Source organism: Geotrypetes seraphini, chromosome 8 (assembly GCF_902459505.1).
Source record: "Geotrypetes seraphini chromosome 8, aGeoSer1.1, whole genome shotgun sequence".
In the NCBI taxonomy this organism is placed as follows: domain Eukaryota; kingdom Metazoa; phylum Chordata; class Amphibia; order Gymnophiona; family Dermophiidae; genus Geotrypetes; species Geotrypetes seraphini.
In genome coordinates, this window is record NC_047091.1 from 83,030,358 (window position 1) to 83,048,641 (window position 18,284).

The 18,284-nt window shown below is 42.9% G+C and overlaps 1 protein-coding gene across 5 annotated transcripts in view; it reads left to right on the forward strand.

The window, feature by feature from the left end:
• The window catches only part of EML3 (EMAP like 3), a 223,747-nt gene extending 219,791 nt beyond the window's left edge, over positions 1 to 3,956 (forward strand). For 4 of the 5 annotated variants that reach the window (XM_033954065.1, XM_033954066.1, XM_033954068.1 and 1 more), the window contains 4 exons: positions 490 to 577; positions 833 to 931; positions 2,331 to 2,461; positions 2,674 to 3,956. In XM_033954065.1, coding sequence (XP_033809956.1) covers positions 490 to 577; positions 833 to 931; positions 2,331 to 2,461; positions 2,674 to 2,856 — 501 coding nt within the window. In that variant the 3' untranslated portion in view covers positions 2,857 to 3,956. Of the gene's footprint in view, positions 1 to 489; positions 578 to 832; positions 932 to 2,330; positions 2,462 to 2,673 lie in introns of those variants that run through there. The other variant, XR_004540289.1, reaches the window with a different exon arrangement.
• The last annotated feature ends 14,328 nt before the right edge of the window (positions 3,957 to 18,284 follow it).

The following is an 18,284-nucleotide window of genomic DNA, read 5'->3' on the forward strand; positions in this document are numbered from 1 at the left end:
ACTGAATGTCCTTATACGGGAGACAGATCGTGCAAGTCTGCCCAATACTGGCCTTAGTTCCTTCAATATATACCCAGTATTTTCTGATTAGCGATGCTCTGTGTTCATCCCATGCTTGTTTGGACTCTGTCGACGTTTTCCTCTCCACCACCTCCTCAGGAGTGCATTCCACGCATCAACCACCTTCCCCATGAAGAAGAATTTCTTAAAATTACTTTTGAGTTTACCTCCCCTCAACCTCAAATTATGCCCTCTGGTTTTTTACTATTTTCCTGGAAAATATTTTGTTCTATGCTAATACCTTTCACGTATTTGAACGTCTGAATCATATCTCCCCTGTCCCTCCTTTCCTATCTAGGGTATACATATTCAGATAGAAAGAGTGTATGAGGGAGAGAGAAGTAAGAGGTGCAGGATATGACTCTTTGCAGCAGTATTGTTTCAATTCTGAAATGTTCTTTATTTTCTTTTTTTGCACTTGTATCTCAGGGTCACTCCAGTTTCATCACCCACCTCGACTGGTCAAAAGACAGCAAATTCATCATGTCAAACTCTGGAGACTATGAGATCCTTTACTGTAAGCATCAAGAGTGGAAAGTAGCAATGGAGCACATGTTCTTCAGTGTGTGTGGTGGTTCTCATGTTTGTAATTTGTGTCAGTGTATGCACTGCATGCACAGATATGTTTGCAATTTAAATGCATCTGAGTGTCTATATTTTTGCATGTGCAGAAGGCTATTAACTTACAAGTACAGAAGTCCTCTACTTCTCATATAGAGACATAGTATTGCACAGGATCTCAGTCTGCATCTTTTTCTCCTTGGTTGTGCAGGGGATGTGGCTGGGGGATGCAAGCTTCTGAGGAATCGCTTTGAGAGCCGCAATAGGGAATGGGCCTCATTTACTTGTGTCCTGGGTTTCCATGTCTTTGGTGAGTATGATGAGAAACAATACTGCTTCTAGCCACCATCTAGACCACAAGGGTGGAACAGGAAAGAATGAGAATGAACAGAGGTGAATCCTACCATGGAACAGAATTCTTAACTTGGTCATTGTAACTTAGAATAAAAAGATGATTTGAAGTAGGGATAAGACCTGGACAAGATCAAACTGACCAGGAGGAATGGAACCAATTGATAACCCTAACTAGTATGGCCAGACTGGGCAGGCATAAGACATAAGAATAGCTTTACTGAGTCAGACCTCCATCTAGCCCAGTAACCCATCTTCACAGCCAGCATCTAAGGCATCTATTTCCAGATGGATTTGCATGGTAATTTCATTAGCATACACTGGCTGTGGTAAACAGCCACTAACATCTTTGAGAGCACATTCCATAAGAAGTGTAGCTTCTTCATGGGCAGAGACGAGAGACTAGGGCAATCCTGCTCGAGGAGATTTGTATAGTGGCTACATGGTTCACACTTCATACCTTTACAAAGTTTTATAGAGTGGACGTAGCAGCGCAAAAGGAAGTCCCTGATTGGCTCAGGTGTCTCAGGCTCTCCTAAGGGAGGAGCCCAAGGCACCTGAGCCAATTAGGGCCTTAGGCCCCTCCCCATGCATCACTGGGAGGGGCCTAAGGCCCACATTGTGCAGACAGCGGATGAGCAGGAGGGACTGTGCACCCCTCCTACTCCTGACATAAAAGGTACAGGGGGGCAACGGCGAGGAGGGCCCCACCCTACAACGGGGGGCCCAATAGCAGGAGGGAGTGGGCATCCCTCCTGCCATATAAGTTTGGCACGGGGGGCTGATGATAGGAGGGAGTGGGCATCCCTCCTGCCATATCAGTTTGGCACTGGGGAGGGGGGGGGACGATGGTAGGAGGGAGTGGGCATCCCTCCTGCCATATCAGTTTGGTGCCGGGGTGGGGGGGGGGGGGCGATGGCAGGAGGGAGTGGGCATCCTTCCTGCTATTTTTGGGAGTTTGGGGAGGGGACACTTTGTCGGGGGGGGGGGGGCTTTTTTCATTTTTTTTTTTTTATTTGGACAAATATTTTGCACGTGTAATACATGCAAAATATCTGTGCCATTAAAAATAAAGAACCCTCCCCCCCTGCAGAAGCTCTGACAGCAGTGACAGCTCCTCCTGTCACTACCGTCAGGACTCTACGCAAGTCTCAAATCTCTCACTGAGCGATTGAGTCGGTGAGTTTGCTTGCAAACTTGATAGTGAATCAATCGCTGTTTGAAAATCAGCCAGAGAATCGGCCAACAGCGATTGAGTCGCTATCTTTAGTGAATCTGGACCTATATCTCTGCTTTCTCAGTGAGATAATGCTGGACACATCAGAGATACTGTTAACCTGTCCTCTCTCTGTTTCCAGGTGTGTGGCCAGACGGTTCTGATGGAACAGACATTAACTCACTTTGTCGCTCTCACAATGAGAGGGTTGTGGCTGTAGCTGATGACTTCTGCAAAGTTCATTTGTTCCAGTATCCTTGTGCCAAGCCTAAGGCAAGTAATTCTGCTCACAACCCCACTGCGCTTCTGTTTTTAGGAATTAGGACATGGAATGGGGTATCCTTCAGAAACACTGTACCAGTCCTTGAACTACTTTTATACACTGAAGATGAGACTTTGGGTCAGTTCATAGTAAATATTTGGCCATGGTATTGCCTAGGAAAATGTGTCTAATCACTGATTATTTTCACTTGTTATTCCTGCAGGCACCAAGTCACATGTATGCTGGCCATGGAAGTCATGTGACCAATGTGCGCTTCACACATGATGACAGCCACTTGATCTCAATGGGTGGGAAGGATACCAGCATCTTTCAGTGGAGAATGTATGATAGTGACCTTATTCGCAGCCAGTCAACTTCTTCGGGGGAACCTACATGTGATCCCTGATCTTTGGTATGCCCAGACTGTCTTGCTGACCTGAATGGACACTGTTACCTATGAACCAAAGAAAAGAAGGATACCAAGAATACAAGTTACTGATTGTGTGACTTGAGCTCTGCTCCTTCCTTTGAAGGATATGAGAGAGGCTAGTGGAAGTCAAATGCCAGGGTGGGGCTTCAAAATCTATGGATTTAGCAAGTGAAAATTTTTCAGGTGTGTTTTCTATGGCTGGAATTTAAGCCATTTTTGATGTCAAGGAATGAGCTTCAAATAGTGAAATATGTGGACACTCTCACCAAACTTCAAGTTTGGGCCTTACAAATTAGGTTAATATATTATTGAAGGCAGACTTCCCCTCTTCCCTGCTGAGTGTATATGCATACCCTAGAGCTCGCATCCCTCACATGATGGGACTCCTTTTCACATGTTGAGGCTCTAAGCCTTCTCTTGCACACACACTGGAGTTCCTTGTTTTCTGTTCATCACAGCCTTGGGGCTCTTCTTTTCACAATGTGTGTTATCAATTCATTCTGCAACCTGTTAATGCAGCACAAGGCTGAAAAGAAGGCAGGTCTAACTCAGTTTGGACTGTGCTTAGTTGTTCCTCTTTCTTACTCTTTCCCCTCATAGCTCAGAAAGCTGCAGTCTGACCTATCTGCTTTTAGTGCGGATAGAATCTGTGGTGTTTCATGAATCTTCTCAGTTAATGTTCTGACAATTCAATTAAGGCTTAAACTCCCATCTATTTCAGTGCAATCTGGGACATGGGAGTGAAGGGGACAGGGAGGTGGAACTTGGAAGTGAAATATGAGTGAAATTAAGAGGGACTCCTGCATAACATGAGACTGTTGGGTCTCTGAGTAATGTGTGGGATGACATGTGATGTCCTGGTGACAGTGATAGGCAGATAGGGTATCACTGGATATACTTAAGAGTGCTTGGTAACATGCAACAATTTTTTTTTTGTTCCATGATACTTTCCTAACATGCTGACGTTAAATATGTTTTATGTAAAAAAAAAAAAACAACAACCTTATATTTGTTTGGGTTAATGTACTTTTTTTCTTTTTACTGATAACTAAATTAAAAATCACCACTAACATACAGTGTAAATATTTTATTTGTGCTTAGAAAAACATGTGCATAAACTTCAGCTTTTGCTGTTAGGCAGTGCCAAGTCAGTCTATGTGCTTTCCTTCTTACCCAGAGATTACCAGGTTGCTAACGAAGCATTGGAACAAGCAAGAAGGTCCCTTAATGGGGGCAAGGGTGATGACAAAATTGCATTCCATGGCTTCAGTACTTCAACAATTGTTTACACCACCTAAGACAGATTTGCTGATAGCGCAGGTTACTAGAGAATTTTGCTGCTTAGTGAAGGGGGCATGATCCTGAAGGATCACAAAGTAGATTTGGTCCTCAAAAGACAATTTGAGGCACTGGTTTTAGGCCTTAAGCAGCAGCTTCAGCATCCTTTGTGGCATGAGCTCGCCATAAAATGCTACGCTAAAATCTGGGTATGGAGTAGAGGTCTGCACGGGAACGGGGATCGCGGGAATCCCACGGGGACCCCCCTCTGGCCCATGGGACTCCCACGGGGATGGAAGGCTTTGGAAGCAGGGTTCGTCCATATAATATAATGGACACATCAGCCTTAGTAAAAGAGGGGGTTTATTAGTTAATTACCTGAACAGAAAACAAAAAAAGGGTTCCACCAAAGAGATTCCACAAGGAAAACAGCAAAAGAAACTGTGGAATTGATGATCCAGTCAGAAGTAATTGCTGCTTTTTATGGGGACGGGCGGGGATGGAGGTAATTCCTTGCGGGTTGGGTGAGGAGAGACGGAGAGGATCCTGACGGGGACGGGTGGGGACGGAGAGGATCCTGATGGGGACAGGCGGGGATGGGTGGGATTTATTGTCCCCGCGCAACTATCTAGTGCGGAGGAGGCAGTTTGCCTCCCTTTCTTCCCAGCAGGGGTGGATTATGTGGCTGACACTATCTACGATATGCTCAGAGTTATGAGTAAAGTCTCAGCTTATACAATCTCCACCCGCAGAGGTCAACACTGGATCAGGGAGTGAGCAGGAGATTCATCATCTAAAGCTACTTTGAGCAGACATCCCTTTAAGGGGTAAATGCTCTTTGGCAAAGGACTGGATGACCTGATGACAAGTGTAATGGATCATCATCCTAAATTCTTGCCAAACAGTGAACTATGAGGATCAGGCAATTCCAATCATGGTTCCTTTCGTGGCTGCAGAAGACCGTGTTATGGGTCTACGGGATCCTTGTCACAAAGGTCCTATCAAGGATCTAAACAAAAGTTTGGCTCACACTCCGCAGCCAAGTCTAAGAAGTCCCAATGATACCAGGTACACAATCCATCCATAAGAAATCATATGTTGTTCTACAGGAAAGAGGATTATTGAGGTACCTCAGTTTGGGTCTATATGCTCTGATGTGTATGGGCCTGGAACCCTGGAGCAAATGTGCAAAAGGCGTTCCCAACATGCCCCTGCAGTGGAAGCCTCACTTGGTTGCCTTCAGTCCTAGCCTCCAGACTGGGTTCCATATCAATCCACAATGGAGGAGTCGTGAGGGCAAGATGTCAAGTAATCAGCCAGGGGTATTGTCACCCCTAGGTGCCTAACCAGCTTGGTTAGCACATTGGGATGTGACAATCTTCTCCCCAGCATGCCCCCTAAATCTCAAGGGTCCCCTTTGGGACTTTAATCCAACTAGGCAACTGCCCAACAGTGCAGGTACAGGTAAGTACAGCAGACTTTCTTTCGACAGACAAACATCCAGTCAGAATGGCTTCAGAACAAAATAAAGATTTATTCAGGCCACTGGCCAAATCAGGTTTTCATAAATAAACAATTGTCATGAGTATTGCCAAAACAGTTCAAATGCAATACACAGTTCTCAGTCTCTGAACAAAAATGGAACTTGACCAGACTGTCCCAGTTAGTTTCATTGGGACAATCAGAAGAGAGTCTAAAAAGTAACACAATAATATAAAGTAAATGCTTCACCAAAATTACTATGCTCTAGTTTGTAAATTCCAGCTTGGGTTTGTTGCTTTAGCTGGTTTGCACACAACTGCTTCAAGCAGTCTCTGCCAGCTCTTCTGATCAGCACCTCCCCCACACTCAGACAGTGAAATGGGAGTGCTCAAGACTTTTAGCAACAGTTCTTAATTGGCAGGCAAAAACAGGCATTCCTTAGGCGTGTTATGATATCCTTAAGCAGCTTTAAACCCCATATAGATTGATTCATACAGAGAAAGATAGAAAACGTTAGCAGCAAACAAACAGCATTCAGCTCCCAGCCTGCAGACCTCAATCTGCTACTGGTCTCTGTGGCAACCACTCTGAGCAACACAGCTGAATGGAGCACAATAATCAGCACAGACGGGAAAAGTACCCTGCTACCAGCATGAAACAATTTCAAATACCGTGCCAAAGCAGGGTAAGGGGTGGTGTTTGGGGGTTGCCGGATTGCAGGGGGGGATGCTGGTGCTGGTGCCAAAGCGGGATAAGGGCTGGTGTTTGGGTGGGTGTGGGATGCCAGATTGCCGGGGGGGGAAATGCCAGTTCGGGGGGCGATGCTGGTTCTCGGGGGGGGGGGGGGGTGGAACAGCGCCGGTGGCCTCGAGGGTGGGGGGTATGGAAGTAGCACCGGTAGCCTCGGGGGGGAGGGTGAACGAATCAAGCGAGTTTCCATTCATTTCTATGGGGAAACTCGCTTTGATATATGAGTAAATTGGTTTACGAGCATGCTTCTGGAACGAATTATGCTAGTAAACCAAGGTTCCACTGTACTTTTGCTTTTGTATGTGCTTTTCCAAAACACTATGCTTTCTTATGTTACAAAACCCAAATCCTTTCTTAGTCAGCAGGTCAGTAAACTGAGAGAGGAACATAATTTACAGGTTCAATCAATCTTCAAAACCTCTACAGCTTCAGGGAACTCAAATAGGCTCAATCAATCTGCAAAACCTCTATAGCTTCAGGGAACTCAAATATGCCTTCTCCAATTACCATAGCTTCTGGAATTGAGTTAAATTCAGTAGCTGGGTTAGGAGGAATTTCACCCACTTCCTGCATACCCTAGTCTGCTGGTTCAGCTTTAGTAAACTAGCAGGGAAATTCTTTATGCACAGAAGATCCTTTCAACTTTTTTATACTGTTTTTTTTATAGCTTATTTAAACATGTTGGGAAGGGGATGATTATGATATATGAAAATATCACTTTGGTTTGCCCCTCCCCCCATACCTAGCTTGTCATTCCAAATATTTCTGTCTAAAGATGTCAATGGTTTAATGCTTGAAAAGTACTAATGAACAAACAAATCTTCGTCAAAAACAGAGAAGCTGTAGAACTAGAAGACATGGAATGAAACTGCAAGTGAGCTTAAAAACATCAGGAAATACTTTTTCATGGAAAGGGTGGTGGATACCTGGAACACCCTCCTGGCGGAGGTGGTTAGAAGTTAACACAAAAGCAGTGACAGAATTCAAAAAGGTGGGGGATAAACAAAGAGAATTCCTATCTAGCAAGAGAATGGGATCAAAGCAAAACAAATGACATAGGGGTGTAACCTTCTACAGCTAGGCCCTGCTGATTCTATGACACAGCAGACAGGATGCAAGTACTGAACTTCTCAAACAATGGAATTCTTGGAATGGGTGAATGCCCAGATAAAGAGTGGGCACTGTACCTATGACATTACAACAATCTGTACAAAAAACAAAACTTCCATGAGGACTACAATTGTTTCCTCCACTCCCACCTACCCTGCAGTCCCCCATTGTGTTTACTGATACTGTCTGTCCTTACGCCACTATCGCTGCCAGATTCCTGCTCCCCATCCCTTAGCACCGCTCTAGAGGTCTTTGTGTTCCTTCAATGCTCTATATCCCCCATCACATCCAATAAGTACTACAGCAAGCTATTTAAGCTACTATACAAGACATGCCATCATATCTGAGGGGCCCGAAGCCTTGAAATACTGGAGGGGAGTCCTGGAGTGCCTTGTTAATACCATAACAAACATAGCAAAGATGGTAAAAACCTTTTAAGAAGAAACTGTTAGCACAGGACTAGTCAGATGGATCTCTAAGTTCATACATACAGTAGGATTGATACTGGAGTAGCTTGTTCTGATAAACTGGAACCCATCAGTACCTGTACTCTGCAGTAGTAGTGTAGCGAGAGCTCAATTTCTAGGTGGGCAAAGTCCTAACTTTTCCTCTCTACCTGCTATGCCTTCCCCTTCCCTGATGGATAAAAAAATACCTTGGCTGGCAGGGATCCTAAAGTGCTGCCAGTTGAAGAATCCTCTCCAGAACCCCCCCTGAACTGTCTCAAAACCATGAGCTATTGGCACCGGCAGCTGGAAGCATGCTGCCAACTGGGTTTGAGTTAGTTTGGGGGAGGGGGGAAGAGACTCTTCAGCTGGCTGGCCTTCAGGATTCCCGCCAGTTACACTGACCATGTGTGCTACCACTGGGTGGGCCTGAACGGAAACTGAATAAGTCACTGCCCACCTGGGTCCACCCATGGCTATGCCACTGTGAGGGCAGGCACATTGTAAGGAACTGTGGCAGACAGCTGATGAGAAGGACCTTTGAGAAGACAGAATACTCTAGCTCTCTGCAGACACAGCAAACTGTTTAACGGCAACATATTGCCAGTAGCCTAGCATTCCGATGCCCCCTCGTCCACCAACTTTATTGCCTGTAATGATAAAGCTGTGAACATCTGTTCCTATCTCCCTGGGCTTTCTCCAGTCAGCAGAATGCAGGAAAGGATTTGTTCCAGTGCTAATATGAGAATACAGAAGAATGTGGATTGGAAATATGATCATATTACCCCCTTGCTGAAAGCCTTGCATTGGCTTCCAGTTTATTGGAGAGTCCAGTTTAAATGTGCCAGCTTAGTATTCAAAATCTTGTATGGGATTTTTTTCCCCTTGATTGCTCTTTCGTTCAGTTCCCAACAGCCATTACTTTCCAGGGGAATTCATAAATATAAGCTTGCCTTCTCCTCTTTCAAGGGAATTAAAGCCTTAGGCAAGATATGTTGATCCTTTGCTTTTCCTTTCACTATAATTTGGAAGATCTCCCTCTAGAAGTCAGATTTCTTCCTTATCTATCAACTTTTCAGAAGGCTTTGAAAACTCACCTATTTCAGAAACCCTTAACTAACTCTCTAATTTAAATCAAGGTTTATTCATGATGAAGCCTGTATTTTATTATCTTGTTCTCCTTGCTCTACAATTAATTTTTGTGAACCAAGTCGAGCCCTATTGTAGGGATGAATCGGTATATAAAATCAAGGATTGGATTGGAAATCAGTTTCTCAGTCATATGGGGCTCTTGACGCACTTTCTGAGCTAGCCCATGGCTTTTATAGTACTGTATCAGAGGTGGAGGTGTGGCAGAACATTGCCTTGACACATCCAAGTTTATTAAAATTTGAAATACCACTTATAAAATGACTAAGCGGTGTACATTATTAAAAATATAAAATAAAATATTTATTTATTTCTAAAATTTATATACCGCCTATTCCTAAGCAGTCAGTAAAAACATTCACAATAATTCCAGACAAAATACGTAAAAAAAACATCTTCAATTACAGCACAATCATATTAGCAGTATCCCTCAAAAATTGGGGAGGCAGTGTATTAGCAAACAATGCTACATTAAGGCCCTCTTCTATTAAACTGCGCTAGAAGTTTTTAGCGCAGTGAGCTACGCTGCTCCCGATGCTCATAGAGTTTCTATGAGCATCAGTAGCAGCGTGGGCCATTCAGCACAGCTCTCTGCACTACAAACTGCTAGTGCAGTTTAATAGAAGAGGGGGGTAAATCATCTCAATCACAATTCAAAATATCCAGACTAACTGGCAGAGCAAAATCAGAAAAAGGCCTTAACTTATAGCTCGGTCTTTAACATTTTTCTAAACTTTGAGAACAGGTCCTCAGGATGCCGGGAAGATAATTCCACAACTTCACTCCTGCCACGGACATCATTGCAGTTCTAAATTTAACATTGGACAACATTTTCCTTCATAGAAGTCAGTCTCATTGTACCTTCTGACCTCAACATCCTCCCTGGCTGGTACACCTCCCACAAATTCTGATAGTTTGCTGGCACATAGCCATACAAATTATGATGAACTATTGATAACATCTTAAACCAAACTCTTTGATCACAGTGACAAGGACATACAGACACGGTCAGGAGAGGCAGGGGAAAAAATACAATATTCAATGGTAAAGAGAGAGCTAAAAGGGAAACACAGTGAGGGGGGGATTCAAATCCTGTATGTTGAGAAATGCTGCTGGGAAGAAATTAACAATCAAAGGCATCTGTAAACGGGAATGTTTTCAAGTTGGATTTGAATTAGGAAAGGGCGGAATCTTCACGTAGGTAAGATTACCCTGTGCTTTCTGTCTGGGCATGCAAGATTAGATTTCTACACCATTTTTATGTTCGTAGCCCATTGCTTAGCTATGCTTGTGCAAGGATCTGCTTCAGTGTGATAGGGCTGGATTAAGGCCAATTGATGTCCTTAGCACAGCCCAACAATGGTGCTCCTTGGCCTTTTCATTGCCTAACTGAAAAGACATTAAGACTCAATAAGTGCTGAGAAACATAATTATTGTACAAAGCAAGACATATATTTATAATGATTAGAAACATCTATGAAATTCATGTCGGATAATGGCAGACAGCAGTGAAAGAAATTAAGGGCATGATAACCAGAGGCAGAACTCTGTTGTGCGCCTCTTCCCTTAATGCCCTAAGCATGTGCTTATTTTGCTTAATGGTTAATTCAGGGCTGCAGTTTGAGAGGATAAGATAAAGAGTAAATGGGACAAAGTGGCATAGTGAGGGTGGAAGGGGCCCCACCCACCTTCACCCTCCTACTCTTTCCCTCCCCCCCCCCACCGTACGTGTGTCCCCTCAATAACAAGATGCAGACTAGAGAGTTGTGCGGGGACAGAAATCAAACCCATCCCCCCCCCATCCCCGGTAGAATCTAATCAGTCCCCACACATCCCCACTGGAGTCAAACCTGTCGCCGCCTGTCCCCGCTGGAATCAAACCTGTCCCACCCCCATCCCTATAAACTTCCGAAGTAGTTATTTCATTTAATTATGCTACTGGAAATAGTAATTGGGAAGAATACATACTTTGTAAACAGGTTTACACCAGAGCCTATAAGGTAAATATAAATATTGTACTCAGCTGATGAGAACCCCCAAGCTGAGGACTTCCTCTGCAGTTGGCCGGGAGTCCCTTTTGCCAAGCCTGGCAGGCAGTAGTAGCGTCCCTGAGTCACAGATGTTGGCACCTTAGTGGCTCATGGATGCTGCCAGCGACTGCTGCGCTTGATGGAGGGGAGTTCTGGCCTTCTCCAGACTCTAGAGGAGGTCCTCTGCTGGCAGTGCTTGCTTCCTCCCAAAAATTCGCAGGAACCATTAAGGAAGCCGCTCAGCACTGAGCAGCAGCGCAAAATCGCACACCTGCTTCTTCTCAGCGGCCAAACACATGGCAGCCAGTTAACAGTAAGGCAGGAACTTGGAAAGTCCACTCCTACCCACTGCACCTCCACCAATGATCATCAGTAGAGATATGAGCCTGAGTTTAGGACAGGGAGGGCAGCAGGGTGCAGAGCCTGGGAGTTAGGGAGGGTTCAGAGTCTGACATGGGAGGAAGGGAAGGAAGGAAGGGGGCTGTGTGCAATGCCTGACAGGGGAGAGAGGGAAGGGTGCTGGGTGCAGAGTCTGACAGGGGAGGGAAGGAAGGAAGGGGTTGGGTGCAATGCCTGACAGGGGAGGGAGGGAAGGATGCTGAGTGCAGAGTCTGACAGGGCAGGGCACTTGAATATTAAGCTGCCCGACTTATATTGGTGTCCACCATTTTTCCTCCTTTTTGGGGGGAAAAATGTGGTCTCGACTTATATTCGGATCGACTTATATTCGAGTATATACAGTAAACCACAATTTTGCAGAGAACGGTAGAGGAGAGTCATATATAGCAATTATGAGGCAATTACAAAGCAATTTAAAGTCATATCAAACAATTGAGAAAAACACATTGGGGGGAGGGTAGTGTGCCGCGAGATGTTGCCTGGTGTGCCGTATAGTCAGGGCCGCCATCAGGGCAGTACCACCAGTCTAGGGATAGGGGCGGTCCGCCCCACGTGGACAGGAGAGAGCTGGACGGGGGACCCGCGGAGTTCAATACATCTCGAGCCGCGAGGCTCGTCTTCTGTTCCTGCCTGCCCTGCAGCTAACATATAGCCGATCGCAAGCGTTCCCCGATGTTAGCGCTGACGTCGGAGGGAGGGCTTAAGCAAAGCCTGCCCTCCGACGTCAGCGCTGACGTCGGAGAATACTTCCGTTCGGCTATTTGTGCGCGGCAGGGCAGGCAGGAAGCAGAAGACAAGCCTCGCGGCTTGAGCTTCGTTTTGCTGAGAAAGTTGCAAAGATGGGCTGGGAGGCAAACACGGAACACAAAAGGGGGGAGGGAGTGCGTTTTGGACACAAGGCATGAACTTGGGAGAGAGGAAGGGAGGGAAAGAGATGCTGAGGTGGGGGAGGGAATGCGTTTTTGGACACAGAAGGCATGGACTTGGGAGAGAGGAAGGGAGGGAAAGAGATGCTGAGGTGGGGGAGGGAATGCGTTTTTGGACACAGAAGAAATGGACTTGGGAGAGAGGAAGGGAGGGAAAGAGATGCTGAGGTGGGGGAGGGAATGCGTTTTTGGACACAGAAGAAATGGACTTGGGAGAGAGGAAGGGAGGGAATGAGTGTTTGGACACAGAAGGCATGGACTTTGGAGAGAGGAAGGGAGGGAATGAGTGTTTGGACACAGAAGGCATGGACTTTGGAGAGAGGAAGGGAGGGAAAGAGATGGTTGTGTACACGGGGAATTGAAGAAAGGAGAATTTTTGGTCATAGGGAGGGAGTGAGGTATAGATAGTGGCATACCAGGGTGGGGGGGGGCAGTCTGCCCCACCCCGGGTTTACGTCCCAAGGGGGTGCACAGCTGGCCACCCTCCAGTGTTGTCCCTAGGCCGGCAAACTGCGGCTCTTTAGCCACTTGAGTGCCACCGCTGCCAACGGTGTTGTTGGCGGTGGCAGCATTATAAAATACTTTCTTTGTGTTTATTTGATTCCTATTCAAGATAATTACTTTATATATAGTCAATATAGGCACAGAGTTAAATTTTTTAACATTTTCTAATAGTGGTGTGCCTCGTGATTTTTTTCATGAAACAAGTGTGCCTTTGCCCAAAAAAGGTTGAAAAACACTGATGTACATTAGTAGAGCAAAAAGTAAAGTGCTAGATAAGTTATTAAACCAGAAGAAAAATGAGATGACATACAAAAAGAATAAAACATTGTGTAAACATGATCTAATAAAATGCTAAAACGAGTCATCAGAGCAGTAACAGAATAAAATAAAAGATGGTAAACTATTATGTACACAATTAAATGCAAGGCAACCTACTATACTCACAGTGAAATGCATGGCAAGAAAAACAATTTATGTAAGGCTCTTGAGAAGAAAAGCATACCTAAGAAAAAAAGTCTGAAAATAAAAATGTGGAGGGGCAAATGGGACATATGAAATGCACCAGAAAAGAGCAGTGAGGGAAATATAATCAATGAGAGAAAACAGTCAAGACATATGATTGCAGCCAAGATAAAGCTAATGTGAAGGCAATTTGAAAATAGGCATGTAGGGTTATAAAGCGCACCAAGGGTCATAACTAGAAACTTAAAACGAAACGAATTTGTGGACAAAGGGTAATTAAAAAATAAAATGAAAACTGAAGGCTGGGGCAGCTATTGGAAAATAAGAAACTCAAAACAGAAAACTGAGTGTTGCTTGGATTATATATGAAACGGCAGGAAACAAAAAACACTGACAGTGGGAAGAATCATATTGAATAAAATAAAACATTGAATCTACCTGTCTTGAATATTGGCACCATAAACACTCACAATTGAGTCGAAGTGATGAAGACTTGAAAGAAAACCAAAAGAAAAAAAAGATCAATGTGGCACATGCTTGCAGGGAGAAAGCGAAACTAATCTACAGAGTCAAAGGCAACAAAAGAGAGACTAGCAAAAAGAAATAAAAACATTTGAAAATAAAATCAGAAATAGGATATATAAAAGAACTTACGTACGGTGAGGATAAGGCAAGAATTGGTGTCTACAGAAAAACTGGAGAACACTGCTGAGAAAGCACGGTGAAAATTAGGCATTTAAAAAGGCAAGGTGATGACATCAAGAGGGAAGGAAGCAACAAACTTTATTTGAAAGACACTGGGAACTCTCTGCATGCTGTACCTGACTGTCGTGAAGCCTACTTCTGGGTTGGCTATGTGCTGCAGGCAGAAAAAGAAGATGAGTGTTCCGCCACTTATTTCTGTCAGATGGGATGATCAGTGACACTCAGAAAAGCATACAGACAATATAAAAGCATAGACAATAACCCTTTATTATATTTATATATATATATATATGAATATAATAATAAAATAACTTCACCGTGATCCCAGGAAGCACTATCCTTCACAATTGGGAATCCCTGCAATTGATAGGTGGGTGGACCAGGGGAGACAGTCCCGTGGTTGCAACGAAGTGGATTCTAATGTTGGGGGAAAAGTCCCGTTCTTATATAGGGTGAAAACTGCTGAGTTCATAGTTATGCAAGCAGATCCTGCAGTAACCAGCGTCCTTCACTACGACTCAGGCACACCCGGTCCTGTTCTTCTGTTCTTTGTTTTGGCAACACCCAGGTCACTGAGGTCAGGATAGCAGATAAGCAGACTTGTTGCAGAAACCAGCTGTCTTCACTCGGACACCTGGTCAACCTGGTTTTACTGTCCTTTTGTTCTCTGTTTTGGCAACACCCAGGTCACTGAGGTCAGGATAGCAGATAAGCAGACTTGAGGAGACATTTCACGTAGTATGCTGAGTTTCAGTTACCCCCTGGCCATAGGCATAACAGTCCACCCCTGGATCCTCAAGTCTGCACCTCTGAATAAGGAGTCATCCGAATAAAGGGAGAGAGTGTCCGTTGTATACACAATAGGTAAACCCACAATTAAGAAATGTTAACATAAGGATAGCTAAACAAAAATATAGAGTAAGGAATGAAGAAACACCTTTCGTGCCGTAGCATTCCATCTAGTAAAAGCATCCCACCAATGGTGTGCAGTGGTAGCTTCAATGTGATCTGCCACAGAATGCAAGTTAGTATTTCAAAATTCAGTATCTATTTTATGCTGCAGCAAAGTAAGGTTACATTGCTGATTTACTTTATTTAGGATTGCTATATTTTGCATGGCTTTTTTTTTACAGATGGCAATAAAATAATTGGAGTAAGTACATCGGCAAAAGAAAAATTAATATTTACATTTGATATAAACATACTGAAAAGGGAGCTTGAATAGCAGGAATCACAAGTTTAACAGTACTGCTAGCAACACAAACATATTTATGTGATATTTCTTGTATAAAGGTATAACCTTGCGGTGGAATGGTCCATTGGCACAAATTGTAGGTATGTTGTAAAGAACATGGTTCATAGATGACACGTTTGTTTTATTTTGTTCATCTATTTGTTGCCCATGATAAGTGGGAAACCCTAATTGGGGTCCCAATGTCAAAGGCATCACCGTAAAAGGACACATTGTTTCATATCAAAATTACACCATTTTCTATCTAAGGGTGTGGTTTTAAATCAATGAGATAAAGTTAATTATTTGTGGTATAAAAACCAAAACACAGTTATCATTGACGACATGTAACATTAACTGATCATATCGTATTGTTAGTTCATGATTATGTACAGTATTTGGCACCCATTCACCTTCCCATCTAAATACATCTGCTACTCTGGAGCCAAAATATGCTTGTTTGCCAGCCAGTATTTCAGAAACAATAGTATTTACTATACCTCAGGTTCTACATTTAGGTAAAATAGGAAAATTAATTTTCCATTCATAAATTATTTCCTTATGTTCTAAAACTGGTATTTTTGCATTCTCTAATATTTCTTGCTAATTAGGCATTTTACTTGAAAGTATCATGTATCGGGAATCATGGAAATTAATAATCTTATTAATATTATATTTGTGCTCCTACTCATGGCTTACATACATTTAGGGTAGCTTCATATTCACCATCGATCACTGCAGTCATCTGGTATCCAGTTTTCATTAGTAGCTTTGTTTAGGGTCTGGCTATGCTCCAGTTTCAATAGGCTTGCTATGCCACTCACATGCCTTCACTCACGTAAGAGTCAAGTGCACCACCCCCAGAGACCAGCCCTAATGTGAAGTGGCAGGATATAGGCTCACTTCTATTCCCAAGTCGGTGCCACATAATAGCGTCATGGCACGGCACTGTATGTCTGGTTGCGTGTCATCATCTTCTCGATCTGGTGAAATTTTCTCTTAACCCAGCATGTTAGCCAAATCATAAGAATAAGAGCAGAGCTGACCAATTCTATCACAAAGGGATGAAAGTCTATATGGAATAACATTTCCCAGTACGTGATTTTCCAAGGAAAATATTTATTCATGACTGTTTAGCTTCAATGCTTTAGTTACAATAAACACCCCTAGTGATAAAAGAGAAGATAAGAAAAAGAAAAAGGAGAAAAACCACTTTATGTACAGAATGTGATAACATGTGACACAATACTTGTGTGTAAGGTAGTATTTGTTTGAGATAAGAGAAACAACACTAATGCACTTAAAGGTATTCAGTAGGACATTTAGAAAATACACCTTTTTATGTTCTGGACATAATTATTATGTCACTTAAGAGAGACCATAAACACGTAATGATGGTAATACCAAAATAACTTATGTCAGAGATGTGCACTGCACTGTTTATACCTGGTAAGTTAAATAAAGAGAGACCATTTTTTATTTTATTTAGCAAATATCAAATACCAATGAGCACCATTTTACCAAGTATAAAGCTTTCTAAATTTTTCTCTTCAGATATCCTCTTATAATATAACCCCTAACTAAGTTATAATTGGGCTGTATGAGCCATAGCATAAAATCATTGTGAGCATGGTTTTCATAAGAAACTTTCTTGTATGGGGGGAATCTTTTTTGGAAAGGGATATGGTACCATTTGGACTAATAGAAGGGGTAGAAAAACTCTGGAAATGGCCATTGTGCGATGTTTATTGGGGTACCCCATAAGCTAAAACAGACAACACATAACAGAAACAGACAAACACAGAGCTCCAGCATGCTTTCTTCCATCGGCAATGATTCAGGGTTGAATTTAATCTGTAAATAAGCACACTATTAATCAAAAGAGTCATAAACAAATTTGGTATCCATTGGATTCCCACTATCAGGTCACTGTGCTGGAAGTATTTTAAATATGGCACAGTAATTGGTTCTAATGACCATGTCTGGATGCTAAGCTTCTAAAAGAAAGAGAGATAGAAACTTAAGTTAATTGCTCTATAGTTTTGCTGGTCTCCTTTCTATCTTCTTCCATTTCCAAGCTCTGTCACACAATCATAAGAGAATGCAAGCAGGGACGTTTTAATCTATAAAACATACAAGAGAGATTTAAGTAAAGGTACAGTGATTCACAATGTTAGAGTTTGAGGTAAAAGACACATTTGCAAAATCACTTGGAGTACAACTTCCTTATACTATCTAACAAAACTTTATACATTATAAAGGTCACTTAGCAATATTTCTACTCTTTTATTGTCCAACCTACCCCATATGTCATCGCAGATGTGAAATATGTTGCCTCCAGAATCCAAAAAGGCCCGAGTTTGTTTTTTACTTTGGGGAGAAGGGAAGTTTACAATCTTCTGTTTAACTTTCTCTATCACCTCTCGGCATCCTTTTGCCCACTTAGTCAATATAGTGTGATAGTTCTACTCCTGCATGTAAGGTATAATTATCTAAATGTTCTGCTATAATCTTGTGATAGAAAGTGGGACTATGTAAGTATTCTTGTGGTAGTCTGGTAGATGTATATTGTTCTGGACATTGCTCCACTATAGGAATAGTAAAAAATGCATTGGTTCATGTTTACAATTTTAGTGGAGATTGGTACTACTATTGGTTTGGATAATTTCCCCACCACTACTGATCTCATAGGAATGTCTGGCAATTTACCAAAACTATAGATTCCATCGGAAAGCTGTAATGTTAACCCTTTTAGGAAATCCATCCCTATTATATTTTAAGGAATCTCATTGATCAATACAGTATATTCCCAAATTGGTAATTGTCCAATTTTTAAATCTGTTTTTTTTTTCTGTACCGCTTGTATAATTTCCCCCCCAATCCTGATATTTATATTCCTCCACCCTAGTGTCCACTACAGCTTGTACCTTTT